The sequence below is a fragment of the Diabrotica virgifera genome, chromosome 2 (genome assembly GCF_917563875.1).
Source record: "Diabrotica virgifera virgifera chromosome 2, PGI_DIABVI_V3a".
Lineage (NCBI taxonomy): Eukaryota > Metazoa > Arthropoda > Insecta > Coleoptera > Chrysomelidae > Diabrotica > Diabrotica virgifera.
Genome location: NC_065444.1, coordinates 20916614 through 20932635, shown reverse-complemented (window position 1 = coordinate 20932635; position 16022 = coordinate 20916614). Strand labels below are relative to the sequence as shown.

At 35.0% G+C, this 16022-nt stretch overlaps 1 protein-coding gene across 1 annotated transcript; it reads left to right on the top strand.

Annotated features, from left to right (window-relative positions):
• The first annotated feature begins 4822 nt into the window (after positions 1 to 4822).
• LOC114326491 (uncharacterized) lies at positions 4823 to 12337 on the top strand. Its single transcript, XM_028274885.2, has 5 exons — positions 4823 to 4984; positions 8037 to 8187; positions 9199 to 9427; positions 10619 to 10850; positions 12140 to 12337. Exons 1-4 carry the CDS (start codon positions 4968 to 4970, stop codon positions 10843 to 10845), a joined length of 624 nt encoding a protein of 207 aa, XP_028130686.2. The 5' UTR covers positions 4823 to 4967; the 3' UTR covers positions 10846 to 10850; positions 12140 to 12337.
• The last annotated feature ends 3685 nt before the right edge of the window (positions 12338 to 16022 follow it).

The following is a 16022-nucleotide window of genomic DNA, read 5'->3' as shown; positions in this document are numbered from 1 at the left end:
AGTATTTTCACAAACCAAACTTATTTCAACAGATGTTTACTTAAGCACTGCACTACATAAAATTAAAATAAAACTAAATCGTGCGTGAATTAGCTTTCATAAGTTTAAAGACTAAAAACTAAAAACTCATAAATAACATCGGACGGCAGACGGTTTTTGAAATTTGAATTGGATTAGTATGCCTTAAGTGGACGCACTTGTGCATTTAAATTCTAAACAAAAGAATTGGCACATGTCCCTTTTGTCAAAAGATGAAAAGTATCAGATGTCACTAACATTCATCCAGTATAAAAATTTGGGTGGAACCAAAGAAAATTAATGTGTTGTTGGTGTTGACAATATATGAATGAGAAAGTTTTAGTAGATGCTAGATACACTGAAAAATATACGCAAAAATCCGATGTATTTAAAGATACGAAGAAGATACGACAACCCTCAAAAAGGTACGCAAATCGGATAATTATCCGCCGATTGGCAACACTGAGCCAGACAGACAACGACCCAACCAGAGTTATGATGATGTCAAAAGAAGAAGAAGAAGAAGAAACAAGAGAGATGGGCTAAGACGATGGTAAAAGGCACGGATAAAAGGGTAGCATAATGCATAACACACGTACCAAAGTTTTACATAGAATCTAATAATTTTTACCTAGTTTATTGTGATGTTATCATTGTTTGTATATAAGTTGTTTATAAGTATCCCGAAATAACCAAAGTACGTGCCTCCTAGCGGCGGGATACGGGCAACAATACATTGGCTTATAGGGCAGTCCTTACAGTAGGGATCCTGGCCTATACAGAAAAATGCAGGCGGGTGTGGGGTAATACTGCACTTTGGTTGCATTGGTGGTGTATTGGCTAAACGTGCAGGGCAGGGTATGGTGCTGATAGAAAAGGCATTCAGGCATCAAATATCCAAAAATCTTTTCAGGCCATAATAATGAAAAGACCTTCTCCAAACGCAGTAAAAACTTATACTGAAATGATGGCATCTCCTGAGGTAAAATGTTCCGGAAGTAAAATGAGCCTCCGTTCGGATCTCCGGGTGAGGACTATCTCAGGGGGAACACCATTGCAGGTTAGAAAAATCAGGATAGGGTCTTGGAATCTTGGTAGTCTTACAGGTAAGAGTCTGGAGTTAGTGGATGCGCTCAAACGAAGAAGAGTTCAAATTGCTTGTATTCAAGAAACTAGGTGGAAAGGACAAAGGGCGAAAGAACTAGGTGAAGGATACAAATTGTGGTATGTAGGGAGTAGTAACACTAGAAATGGAGTTGGTATAATTGCTGATAGTGAAATGAAAGGTAACGTAGTAGAAGTTGTAAGAACGAGTGATAGAATGATGTCAGTGAAATTTGTAATTGATAAAGAGGTATTGAATGTTGTTTGTGTGTATGCTCCCCAAACAGGTCTGGGTGAGAATGAAAGAAGAGCTTTCTATGATCAATTAGGAGACGTACTGAGTGGTATTCCAGCAGAGGAGAAAGTTATAATAGGAGGTGATTTCAATGCACATGTGGGCCAAACCAAGACAGGATATGAAACAATACATGGGGGATTAGGCTTTGGAACTAGAAATGAAGCTGGAGATGACATGCTTGAATTAGCAACAGCATTGGATATGGCGATTGTTAACACATTCTTTAAAAAGAGAGAAACTCAACTTATTACCTACAAAAGTGGACAACATCAATCCCAAATAGACTACTTCATGATAAGGAAAGAAGACATACGTGAATGCAAGGACTGCAAGGTAATAGTGAGTGAGACAGTAAGCCAACAACATAAGCTGCTTGCTCTGGACATCGAAGTAAAAAGCGAAACTAAACAAAAATATCGGAGAGGACCACAAAAAATCAAATGGTGGTTGCTGAAAGATGAGAAAGAAGGTCTATTCAGGAGAAGAATAGTAGAAAAAATATGTTGGAACATGAAAGGAAGCCCTAATACAATTTGGAGAAAAATGGCCAGTAGTATTAGAGAGACTGCTATGGAAATACTTGGGAAAACGTCAGGAAAAAAGTTTGAGGATAAAGAGACTTGGTGGTGGTCAAACGAAGTACAAGGAAAAATAAAAGAGAAGAGAAAATTATATAAAAAGTGGCAAGAAACCAGATCCGACACAGATCTTCAAAACTATATGGTGGCGAAAAAGGAAGCGAAAGTAGCAGTAGCAAAAGCCAAAGCAGAAGCGTATTCACACCTATATGATCAACTTGATACCAGGGAAGGCGAAACGAAGATATATAAAATAGCCAAACAGAGAGCAAGGAAAGCAAAAGATTTTAATCAGATTAGATGTATCCGAGATGAAAATAATAAAATACTAGTTCACGAAAGGGAAGTCAAAAAGAGATGGAGAAAGTACTTTGACAGCTTATTAAATGAAGAATTTGACAGACAGCCTATAGAGGCAACGGAGACAGTAGCAGCAATGGTCACCAAAATAACCAACGAGGAAGTGGCTCAAGCGCTTCAAAAAATAAAGAAAGGAAAAGCGGTAGGACCAGATGATATTCCTGGGGAAGTATGGAGAGCATTGGGAGAGACAGGAACAAGGTGGCTAGCAGGTATATTTAATAGAATTATGGAAGTCGGACAAATGCCAGACGAATGGAGAAGCAGTATACTGGTACCTGTTTACAAAAACAAGGGAGATATACAACAATGTACAAACTACAGGGCTATAAAACTGCTTAGCCACACCATGAAAATATGGGAAAGAGTAATTGACAGACGGATACGTGAAGAGACCGAAATATCCGAGAATCAATTTGGCTTTATGCAGGGTAGATCAACAACAGATGCAATTTTCATTATAAGGCAGTTGATGGAAAAATACAGGAGTAAAGAAACAAACGCTCATATGGTATTCATTGATCTTGAGAAAGCATATGATAGAGTTCCTCGAGAGATTCTGTGGTGGGCACTCAATAAGAAAGGAGTCCCTGGTGAATATGTAAAGATTGTGAGGGATATGTATGAGGGAGTAACGACTAGTGTTAGGACAGGTGTGGGAGAGACTGATAAATTTCATGTGAAAGTAGGATTGCACCAAGGCTCTGTGCTTAGTCCGTATTTATTCTCATTAGTTTTGGACCAGATAACAGCGAAACTACAGGGTAACATTCCATGGTGCTTAATGTATGCTGATGATGTCGTGTTAGTAGGAAATAGTGAAAGAGACTTAGAACAAAAACTGGAACAGTGGAGACAAGCTCTGGAGGAAAAAGGTTTAAAACTTAGTAGGACAAAAACAGAGTATTTGGAATGTTCATTTAAAGATGGAGCTACTACAAATAAAATGGTATCTTTGGATGGTGAAATGATTGTGAAAAGCAATAGTTTTAAGTACCTAGGATCGGTATTACAGAGTAATGGAGAAATAGATGGAGATGCATGCAGTAGAATTAGGGCTGGATGGATGAAGTGGAAAGAAGCGAGTGGTGTGTTGTGTGACAGAAAAATTCCAATGAAGCTGAAGGGAAAATTCTATAAAACAGCCATAAGACCGGCTATGATGTACGGAACTGAATGTTGGGCAGTGAAAAAGAAAGAGGAACAACGAATGCATGTGGCGGAAATGAGAATGCTTAGATGGATGAGTGGAGTGACAAAGAAGGATAAAATTAGAAATGAGTATATTAGGGGAACTCTAGGTGTGGCACCAATTGATGCCAAAATGAGAGAGCATAGGTTAAGATGGTTCGGTCATGTTCAACGTCGAGACGTTAATCACCCAATACGAAGAATAGCTGAAGTGCAGATTCCTGGAAGGAGTAGGAGAGGAAGACCAAAGAAGACCTGGGGGGAGGCGATAAGGCAGGACATGTTGGTAAAGGGGATTAACATTGATATGACCCAAAACAGAATTGTGTGGAGAAATGCAACTAGGGAAGCCGACCCCGCATAGGGATAAGGCAAAGAGAATGATGATGATTGTTTATAATATCACAAAAAGAAAAACAATATTATAGCAAAACTTTGTTAAAATGCCTCTCTGCCCTTGGGCGAAAGGAGTTTAATCCTTGTGTTAAATCCTTGTACTCTCTTTTACAAAATTTTTATCTGGCTGTGTGGGTTTTACCTTAAAGCCAAAAAAAAAACAAAAAAAATAGCAAAAGCTTTTTTTATGGAAAAATATATAGAAATGTTTTAAAGAGTCGTTTTAAAACCAAAATCTTTTAGGGATGATTATCTAAAATGACAGAAACTAAATCATTTCTCAATTGAACCAAGCAATAATGTTAATGAAGATCCAATAGTGGCTAATTTTATTTCAAGATACCAGAAGGTTTACGGGTTTCACATTGGACGTAACAGTAACTGTAACACGAAAATTATTTTTGGAAACATTTTTTGCAAACAGTTTCACTAAATAGCGTAAGAAAAAAATTACAAATCTCTAGGTAATTTAAGAGTATCAAGACCTTTATCTCGACTTGTTCTTTTTCTTCATATGCTATCTCCTCTAAGCAGGTGGGCATTCATCAGGGCAATTCGCACTTTTGATACCGCTGACCATATATATTCCTACTCTCCTTCGCCAACCTTTGAATTAAAATCTCCCATGACAATGTTGTAATTGTGCTCCTACCACTACCTACTGATCTTCTACCAGAAGGTAGAGATCAGTAGGCTGTCTCAGAAAAAGATGGAAGGATGATTTTGAACCCGATTTATCTAGGATTGGGGTACAACAATGGGAAATGGAAGCACAATATCGTAAAAGATGGAGAGCTATATTGAATGCGACGAAGACTCACCCCGAGTTGTGAAAGTTGTATATTAGTAGTTAGTCTTAAAGTTAGTCATTTCAGTATTAAAATACCATAGAAACATGTTTGACATTTTTTAATATAAAATAAATGTAATACTTCAGAATAAAACTTATTGTACTTTTAGGTCAATTTTGGTCAATTCACAAAATTTTTATGTGTATTTTTATTTAAATTTTCAGCAAAAAAATGGCTTGTGGCGATTGGTAAATAACACTTACATTTAATATTTATTAATTAATACTTTTTTGTTTTACTAAAGAATAAAAATATTTAATAATGGTAAATACCATCGTATGACTCCATAAGTATTATCCCACTATGAAAGAACTGGTTATCACTTTCATATACAGAATAAAACATTTCATCCAACGTGATTTCTTTATAAATTAGGATTAATTTTAATCATAACCAACTATTTTTAGTCCTGTGATATTCTAATAGTAATCAATTTTTGATCAGGTACGTCCACTATCTTAGGGAAAATCTATAAACTACGTCGTTAAAAATTTGGACTTTTTTATACCCTCCCCCCTTCATCGTAAAGAGTTATTTTTACAGTTGAGGGCCCCCTCACCCTCAATGTCTCAATTGCGACCCTTGAGCCCCACCTTTCCAGCGATTAATTTAATGCTATTTCTGGATTCGTTACTATGCCCAAATTACCAGAGGGATCACCAGGCCTAGTCACCATGATGTCTCGTCCAAAAATCTTCCCAACCATCACCAGCAAAGCCCATATTGCCACTGCCATTTATATAAAACTTTATTTACGAATGTATCATAAGAAGAATAATTAAAATTTAAAAGGGAAAATTGCCTATATACCAGGGGTGGGCAAAAGCCGGCCCGCGGGCCGGACCCGGCCCTTTCGCTTACTTTATCCGGCCCCTTGAAAAATCCCGCGAGCAATTTTTTTAATCTCTTTTATTTTGGTGAAATCAACAGTATTAGGGTGCGTAGTGTTCTTATAAATAATCTTCTCTTCTTCTTTTTGTATAGACATGTATCTGTATGTTTTTTCAATGTGCCTCTAGTAAGTTGTCGTTTCATCGTTTTCGTGGTCTTCCCACAGATCGTCTTCATATTGGGGATCCGTCTCTCGCTGTCCTGACTACCCTATTTGTTGTAATTCGGCTTATGTGGTCATTCCATTCTATTTTTCTGTTTCTTACCCAGTAATTAATGTTATCCACCTTGCATCTCCGTCGTATATCTGTACTTCTAGCTCTGTCCCATAGAGTCTTACCATCGATTTTTCGAAGGGTTTCGAACAGCTTATAAATAATGAAATATACAAATAATAGAGAGTATTATAATATCGAACAGCCGTAATAATATCTTTTGCTTTTCTTATAAGCGACTATGCATTTAACCCGGTTCAGTCGCGAATGTTTTTCAGCCAGGACATTTGTCGTCTACCAGGACCACTTTCTCTTTCGATTCTACCCTTCATAATAAGCTGCAACAACTCGTACTTATCATATTTAAGTATGTGCCCTAAATATGCTGTCTTTCTCTAATTACTGGTAGTCAAAAGTTCTCTGTCTCTTCCCATTCTTTGCAACACCATTTCGTTGGTAATATAATCGGTCCATGGTATTTTCAAAATCAAAAAGCTGCATAAAAAGCCACATCTCAAGAGCTTCCAGCTTTCTTATTATGTCAACATTAACAGTCCAAGCTTCGGAACCAGAAAGTAGAATAGAGTGGATATAAAATTTTACCATCCGATATCGGATTTGCAGATTGAGTCTTTGGTTACTCAGAAATTTACTCATCTTTAAAAAGGCTGTTCTTGATTGCTCTATTCTTGATCGAATTTCTGATTTCGCATTTAGATTCTCCGTAATCCAGACTCCTAAGTATTTCATTTTGTCTACTTGTTCAGTATCTTAATTTTTTATCTACATCACTTATACTTTATCTTGTTATGACAATATAATGGACCATATTTCTTTAAAAATTACGTGACATATTTTACTGGGCAAAAATTGTTCGCATGTACACCCAAGTAAGACAATTTATTATTACTATTACCTATTATTAACAGTCAAATTTCTTTGACCAAATGCTTTAAAATGATACTTATAATATTTCTGTCAAAAAGATTTCTTGGACAGGGAAAAAAACTCCACCAAAAACATTCACGTGTGCACAGCGTACGTACGCGGTATAGTCGTATAGTCCTCCGGCCCGGGAGACATTTTGAAAATTTTATTTTGGCCCGCGCTTAAAAGTATTTGCCCACCCCTGCTATATACCATCGTTAAAACAACGTAATAATGAAGTGAAGACTTTCTGTAGTATATTGGTATATTATAGAAGAATTAAATTACACTTATATGGACAATAGTGACAAATTGAAATACACCAAATTATGTCGGATGTGCACTCATGCCTCCCCCCCCCCCCTCCTATCATATATCATCGTAATAAGCAAATTCCCCTCCCTCTACTCTACGACGTAGTTCATGGATGTTCCCTAGGTTCTTTAGTAAAAAACGTTGTCCCTTCTAGTAGTATGAGTATTGAATAAAATAATATGTATTTCTACTCAATGAATATCCCCTAGGAAGCCCTCTAGCATTTGTCGAAAGATTCCATATTTACTTCTGTTTGTTTTTGGATCTTTTTAAGTGAAATTTTTAAGCATAAGTAAGTCCTGTCTCCGATAAAGTACCCAACCTGGACCTTTCCCTGGACTATCTGTTTCCAGGATCTTGGTTTTAAGATTTATAATCAGCTGTAGAGACTAATCAATCTCATTTATTGAGGAAGTAGTTTCACTGTTGTTTCATGAATGTGATCGAGTTATTTGGACAATTTTTCTCATCACTTATATTCTAAGGCAAGCCGCACACCAACGAAACATGAAACGAAAAACATGAAAGGTAAAACATGTTTCATGATAATAAAACACTGCTAAACAAATCTCAAAGTCCGCCTACCAATGAAACGAGTGTGATTCATGCTTATGACACATTTTTTATTTTCGGAGAGTTTCATAAATGGCCGGACGTATATTTGTTTAGCAGTGTTTTATTTCCATGAAACTTAATTTACGTTTCATGTTTCTTTGATGTGCGGCCTGCCTAAAGAGTATGCTGTTTCAGTGAAACTAGTTTAATAGAAAGTTTTTCTGCTTATTGGACAACTTATTTAAACTCGTTTTTAAACCCAATTTAAAAAAATTGGCAATGCCCATAATTTTGCATGACCTAAAGAAAAATAATAATTAAATATATATGCTTACAGTGGCTCGTGCGGACAATGTTGCGGTTCTCCATGTTCTCCAGCAATGTATCCCCATGCTGTATGTTGTATGTCATGTCCTCCACCAATTATCCTTCCGACTAAGCCAGAACCAGTAGAACCTTTGCAAATGCCGTGTGCTCTAATTAAAGAGGTAAGTCATCTTTCTCCATTTATTGTCCTACTAAGACCAGATACCCAAACTAGTATTAGCAGAATTCAGTATTTCTGGTATATATATATAGACGAAATTGCACATTTCATATAGCGCAAAGGATAGAAAACGATATTATTAGGTCGTTTTCGTTCATGGTCATAGAAGTAGATGACACCTATGTACGCTGACCATTTCAGTGGAAAACAATCGGAAGACATTAGTTTTGTGTATCTGATAAAGGCACGGGAGACTGAAATGGCGTCATAACACTCTGTTTATTATCAATTCAAGTCAAGATCCAATAAAGGGTAATACTTAGTCGAAACTAAATATCAATATGCCTCCAATAATTTCTTTATTACCTATGTTTAATCTATTATATGGTAAATTGTATATTAGGCCTGGATCCCGCGTACCAAAAAAAGTTTATTACTAGCAAGCTGAAAATTTGTTAATAGCTTAACGGTGTCTAGTCGGACAAACTTTGATGCATGGAACCACTGAAATAGGGGAAGTTTTAATTGTGAAACGTTATTATTGTGGAATGTGTCATTTTGACAAGTTTATGATTGTGAAAACTAGCAGGTTATTTTTAAGTTTATTCAAGAGCAAACTTTATATCATATAAGAAAAATGTTTGTCCGACAAATATGTTGGGCATTTTAATAAGTCCAACACGTAGAACATGTCAGATGATAGGATTTATATTGGTGGTAAATAGCAGTCTGATTTTTGCATAAAAGTTTAATGAAAGGTAGCAAATCAATTAAGTTCTGTCCGGCAAAATACATGGGACGTTTTCGTAGTGTGACGTTCGAAACATGTAACCTGTTCCACAATTAAAACTTCCCCTGTTCCAGTGTTCCCGTACATCAAAGTTTGTCCAACTAGACGCAGTTAAGCTATTAACAAATTTTCAGCTTGCTATTAATAAACTTTTTTTTGGTACGGGAGATCCAGGCCTATATATCTATGGCGCTAATAATTAATTATTTTAATAATGTTTAGGAATGCATACCGGAAGAGGTAGCATTACAGAAGCGGTACCATAATTTTTACAATGCATATAATGAAGACTGGCATTGTATAACACCTTCAAATCGTGGTCCAAAGCAAGAACCAGATAGAGGAAGAAAGCCTCGTAGTAACTGTGAAGATTATAGAAGAAGACGGAAAAGCCCTACAAGAGGATGTCCGACTGGGTTCCAGCCATGTTACATGAAGTTATCACCACCATGTAAGAATGTATTCTTAGAATATTACTTCTTCTTCTTTCTCTTTCTTGTATTTAGGCTTTAAAGCCCGTTTCTTCTTCAATATTAGCCTCCTAAATTGTTTAAATTATCGCACCATTTTTTTCTTGGTCTGCCAATACTTCTTCGTCCATTTGGTGACTTAGGTATCTCTAGTTATTCGTACTATCCTATCCTCTGCCATTCTACTAATGTTTGGTTCCACATCCCGTTTCCGTTTTGTCTCCCATCCATTTATGTATTCTACATTGCATGTTCTTCTTATGTTTCGCTTCTCTCCCTATCCAACAGACATGTTCCCTGATATTTGTCAAATATCAAGGATTTTTCTGGTTTTTGGGGTTTCTGAACAAGAATACGCCATCAGAACCAACCCCCGGTGTACCAGGTGCCCCAAAAACCCTCCAAACTCCAGAAGATAACATGCCTTAGCAGTTACCTTGGACACCAGGTGCTCCAGGGCTCAGTTCTGACGGTTTATTTATGTTCAGTAATCCCAAAAACCTCTCGTCTAATCTGTATGCATCCATTTAGTGCCGAAATCCCTCGAATCTCCAGAAGATGACGTAGATCATCTGACGTGATCTCTCTAGACACCAAGTGCTCCGGGTGTCGGTTTTGATGACGTATTCGTTTTCATCAACCCCAAAAACCGCCCGAGTAATCTATTTGTATCAATTTAATGCCAAAAACCTTCGAAACTCCAGAAGGCGACGTGCCTTAGCAGAGGCACGGGGCACCAGGTGCTCCGGGGGTCGGTTCTGATGGCGTATTCGTATTCGGCGACTTCAAAAACATTAAAGTAGTCTGTTTGCATCCATTTAGTACTGATAATCCTCGAACCTCCAGATGAAGTGCCTTAGAAGTGACCATGGGCACCAGGTAATCCGGAGGTCGGTTCTGATAGCGTAGTCGTATTCAGCGGCCCCCAAAAAGCCCCAGAAAAAAGTCTGGCCCTTAATATGCTTTTCCATCCTTTTTTATATAGCACACTTTTTTCCTGGCATCATCCTGAATACAATGCCCTGGTCTAATATTAAAAATGATTTATCATCCCTTTAAAACACTACGTTTATTTCGTCGTTATCTACTCTTTTCATCGTGTATAATTCTCAAATTTTCAAAAATCTATATTTTACACTTTTTTGCTTGTTTAAAAATGTCTGATATTTTAGGTAACAATCACCCTTGTGGAATTTGGGTTGCCGAAATTCAAAAATGTCTCCCAAAACCAAAAAAATCTAATGAATACAATCCCGGACCTTGCTGTAGGCCTTGTTGTCTGCACAAACGACCTTCGGATCAATGTTGCTGTTATGATTTTCCATGTAAAGCTCATTGCTATGATCACCCTGTAGGAATTATGCCAAAACACCCGTTAAATGCTTATTGTCCCAGATAGCTTTAGTAAGTTTTAATCTTTATTCTAATTTAATATACAGGGTGTAACGAAAAGGTAGGTCATAAATCAAATCACATATTCTAGGCTTGGAACCAAAAATAGTTCAATTGAACCTGACTTACCGTAGTACAAATGGGCACAAAAAAAGTTACAGTCCTTTGAAGTTACAAAATGAAAAGCGAGTTTTTACAATATATCGAAAACTGTTGGAGTTTTTTTTATTGAAAATGGACGAGTGACATTCTTATGGCAACAACATCTAAACAAAATAAGAGAAATTTGTGCACCCCAAAAAATTTTATGGGGGTTTTATTCCCTTAAACCCCCCAAGTGTTTGTGTCCGTTCCAATTAAATTATTATTGGAATACCATTAGTTAAACACAATGTTTTTAAAACTTTTTTGCCTCTTAGTACTTTTTCGATAAACCAGTTTATATCTAGATATTTTGAACATTTGTAAAATCCACCACCCATTTTGTAAATGGTTAAGTAAGATTATAGAGACCTGGTAATAATATTATGAAAATAATATTCTATCTTCTTCTTTTGGTGCCTATTCCTTTCGAATATTGGCGATCATTCTAGCTATAATTATTTTATTAACTGGTGCTTTAAATAGATTAGTTGTTGTTGTGGAGAACCATTTCCTCAGGTTCTTTAACCATGATATTCTTCTTCTCCCAATTCCTCGCTTTCCGAATACTTTGTCTTGAAGGATTACCTTCAGTAATCTGTATTTAGTGCCGTTTCTCAGTAAGTCCTATAATCTTACTTAACCATTTACAAATATTTGGTGGATTTTACAAGTGTTCAAAATATCTCGATAAAAAAAGTATCAAGAGGCAAAAAATATTTAAAAACATTATGTTTTTAACCAATGATACCATAATAATAATATAATTTGAACGTACACAAATATTTGCGGGGTTTTATGGGAACAAAATCAACAGAAACTTTTTATGGGCTTCACAAAAATGTCACTGTTATTTTTTTTTAATGTTCCTACCACAAGAACGACAGATGTCCATTTTCAATATAAAATTAAGAGTTTTCGGTACTTATATCGGAAAAATCGATTTTCATTTTATAACTTCAAAGGGCTGTAACTTTTTTATGTGCACTTTTGTACTAAGGTAAGTTATATTCAATCAAACCATTTTTGGTCCCAGAATATGTGATTTAATTTATGACCTGCCTTTCTGTTACACTGTATAATAAAAACGATTTTTAAGAAAAATTTTCTTTTCAAATAATGATTTTTGATCATAACATTTTATTTGTAATATTTTTTAGGATGTTTTTTGAAAATCACGGTAACTGAAAGTTACATAATGAGAGATGCAGATTGCTAATCAAAAAGAATAAGCACATCATGGAGAACTTGTAAAATAAACCATTCGTTTTTCATTATCTTGAAAAGTTACTTTGGTATAACCCAGTATATGTATTTACAAGTTTTAAATAAATAATATTTTGTGAAGTTAAAGACAATTTCTGTTTCATTTCAATTCAGAGGTGATGCTCAATCTACACAATCAAATAATTTTTTGTTTTTTAAAATGGAAATAATTAACTAGTGTAGATCTTTTATTCGTTAGATGTTTTTTTTTAGATATCGAAGGAGCATTTAATAATGTTGCTACAATCACTTTGATAAGAGCAATGAGTAGACGAGGCACTCCTGCGATAATATGCCGGTGAATAATAGACCAGGGCGCATCTGTAAAAATATTAGTTCATTTGAACGTTGAGAGGTGACTCAATTTTTTGCAGAAATTGCTTGAAAATAACTCAAATAATAATATCCTCCCACCCTCTCAAAAAGGTCCGGAACATTGTTTAAATAATCAAAATGTCAAAAAATTAAGAAAATATCCGATTTTTTTCTTCGTTTCTTGATTATAACTTTAAAAGTATTAATTTCCGAGAAAAGTTGTACTGACATAAAAGTTGCGTAATTAAATTGGCTACAATATAGATTTGGTTAAAAATTTAAAAAATAGTCACCCTTGTTGCAAAATAGCAATAATTGCGAAAAAAAAACATACAAAAACAAGTATTCGCATTTTACGTTTTTCAACCATTTATGCTACACTTCGGACCTTCATATTTCACCCAGAAAAACTTCATGATACAGTAAAATCATACTGTAAATTTCATTAAGATCGGTTCAATACATTTTGAAAAATATATTTTGCAATCCAGCTTTCGCAAAAAAAAATTCATTTTTTCAAAATGTTACAGGACTATGTAAAAATAAAGCAAATATCACGTTGAATTTTTTTTTGCGTACTGTACTGAAGTGCACTGTACTTTTCATTTGCAATTTTTTTTTCTCTGATTCTGGCTTTGGTTTAGAACTAGAACCTTTAGCCACGTAATTGTATAACTTATCACTAAGTCAGGGGAGTAATGTGTAGTGTGTGTGTTGAGTAAGTGTCTTGTTACATTTGCAATTTGTAAAATTAAAATCGATTAACTACCACGGCGTCAGGAATTTTTTTAAATAAACATTAATTATTGGTGCTACGTGCAGGACAGCGGATAGTTTGATCTGATTCGGCATTCCAATGACCTTTGATAATGATTGATACATTTTAATTTTTATGACATTTCGATATAAATAACTAAATTTGTTTATTGCAAAATAAAAACACATACTTTATCCTTTGAAATAACACTTTTTTAGCAAAAACTTTCTTTGTTCATATATTTTAACTTAGAGAATAAAAGTTTATTTTTTTTAAACATATGCAGTTGTTTAAACAGTATTTCACAAACAATAATAAAATTAATTTGATATTTGTGGAATTAAAATACAACAAAATATAGAGTAAGAAAATAATATATTAGATAAAGATTGGAAGAAATTTTGATGGAAATCAACTTATGTGAATCGAACACCGCTGTCCTGCGCGTAGCACCAAAAATTAATGTTTATTTAAAAAATTTCCTGACACCGTGGTAATTAATCGATTTTAATTTTGCAAATGAAAGGTACGCAAAAAAAAATTTTTTCTCTACGCAAAAAAAAATTTAACTTGCTATCTGCTTTATTTTCAGTCCTGCAACATTTTAAAAACATGAATTTTTTTGCGAAAGCTGGATTGCAAAATTTATTTTGCCAAATCTATTAACCCGATCTTAATGAAATTTAAAGTGTTATTTTACTATATCATAAAGTTTTTCTGAAATAGGTTTCATAAATGGTTGAAAAACGTAAAATGCGAATACTTATTTTTGTATGGTTTTTTTCGCAATTATTGCTATTTTGCAACAAGGGTGACTATTTTTTAACTTTTTAACCAATTCTATATTTTAGTAAATTTAATTACGCAACTTTTATGTCAGTACAACTTTTCTCAGAAATGAATAGTTTTACAGTTATAATCAAAAAACCAATAAAAAAAATCGAAGTTTTCTTTCATATTTTGACATTTTGATTATTTAAACAATGTTTCGGACCATTTTGAGTGGGAGGATAACTCAAATATTATTATTTGAGTTATTTTCAAGCAATTTCTGCAAAAAAAATTGAGTTACCTCTCAACGTCCATCTCAAAGCAGATGCGCCCTGGACTATAAGGGAATAACCTGGAGAATAGAATAGCAATATCCACTCTGAGTAAAGCAGCAATCAAAGCAAGAGCAGGTGGAGGCTGTCTAGAAGAAGGAGTTCTATCCCCTCTACGTTGGGAAACTTTGGTAGATAATCTTCTCAAAAATCTGTCCACAAAAGACTTTTACTGCCTAAGATACGCCTACGCTAACGACATTGCAATCACCGTAGGGGACACATTTGCCCAGGTGGTCTCTGGGAGAATGCAAGCAGCACTAAATATAGTTGATAACTGGTGTAAATACCTAATAGAGACTGATAGATGACGCTCAAAAAACACAAACCATCAAGTTCTCAAAAAAAACACCATTACTAAGGCGTAAAACCGTCAGAGCTGAGATTTCATTTGGCAAAGAAACAAAATACCTAGGAGTATTGATCATTATTCTTACATGGAATACTGAAAGCCACACAGAAAACTACTATGTCATTTAGTAGATGTAGAAGAACGTGCGATAAGAATTGGTGACTTAACCCCAAAATCACCTAATTAGGGTTATTAGACCAATGATTAGCTACGTGGTGGACAAAGTCGTAGCAAGTGGGAGCAACAAGGTTGCTAAGTAATACACAAAGGCTAGCATGCCTGCGTATCACGAAGGCAATAAAAACAACTCCTACAACGCTGTTGAAAGTCCTAAATCTACCACCACTTCATATCTTCATACAGGACGAAGCCAAATCTGTGATGCACATATTAATACATAGCAACACATAAACCAGGCCTCAAAGGGTTGACAATAGAAAGCTGATCGAGGAGCTAAAAGGAGATATTGCAATAGGGTAACCAATCAATACAACAGCTACGAGATATAGCTTAGTAATAAATTCAAAATCAATATACCAGACAGGGAAGACTAGATGGAAGATGTAGGTACCCATACAAGTGAAAGCTACCTGGTAAACTAATGGCTCAAAAATATCAAAAGGAGTGAAGGGAGTGAGGAAAGGGGAGTACATTTCCCGGTAAGTCTATCTAAGGACGTCATACAAAAAAAAACTAATAGAATACAAAAAGTAAAATAAACATACACTTAAATAATAAAAAATAAAAAAAGTATGTAAAATAAGATGTAAAAAAAGATTGAAATCGTTTAAAAATAGAAAAATATTTAGATTTATGACAAAATGTTAAATAGGTATCACAACTAATTCTTACAATGTAATGTGCAGTAAATTTTTTGTTTGCAATAAAAGATAAACTAACCACAAATTGTCTGGATAATTGGCTAAGCCAAAGCTATTATACAGTGTGTCAATTTTAAAACTTACAATGGCTATATCTCACGAACAAAAGCTGAAAACGAAAAATGCTTGAAACCGTTTCTAGGATAGTAAGGGGGAACTAAAATGGCATGAAAGAGAACTCACCCCCATCAACCCCCTAGGCCCCACCCACCACAACCCAAAAAGTTTAAATTGCAAACCCCTACTTGTGATACATAATTGAAGAGGCTATAAAAAATGCTATCCAATGGTATAAACAATAATTATACAGGGTGAAGCAATAATTGTGAAACTTTGGCTTAAATGAAAAATTTAATGAGGTTTTGTTGA

Bases quoted from the DNA above. Each gene is read 5' to 3' on its own strand.
- LOC114326491 (XM_028274885.2), top strand. The intron at 8,188-9,198 runs GTAAGTCATCTT...AATAATGTTTAG, and splicing joins CGTGTGCTCTAATTAAAGAG to GAATGCATACCGGAAGAGGT. The intron at 9,428-10,618 runs GTAAGAATGTAT...CTGATATTTTAG, and splicing joins CATGAAGTTATCACCACCAT to GTAACAATCACCCTTGTGGA.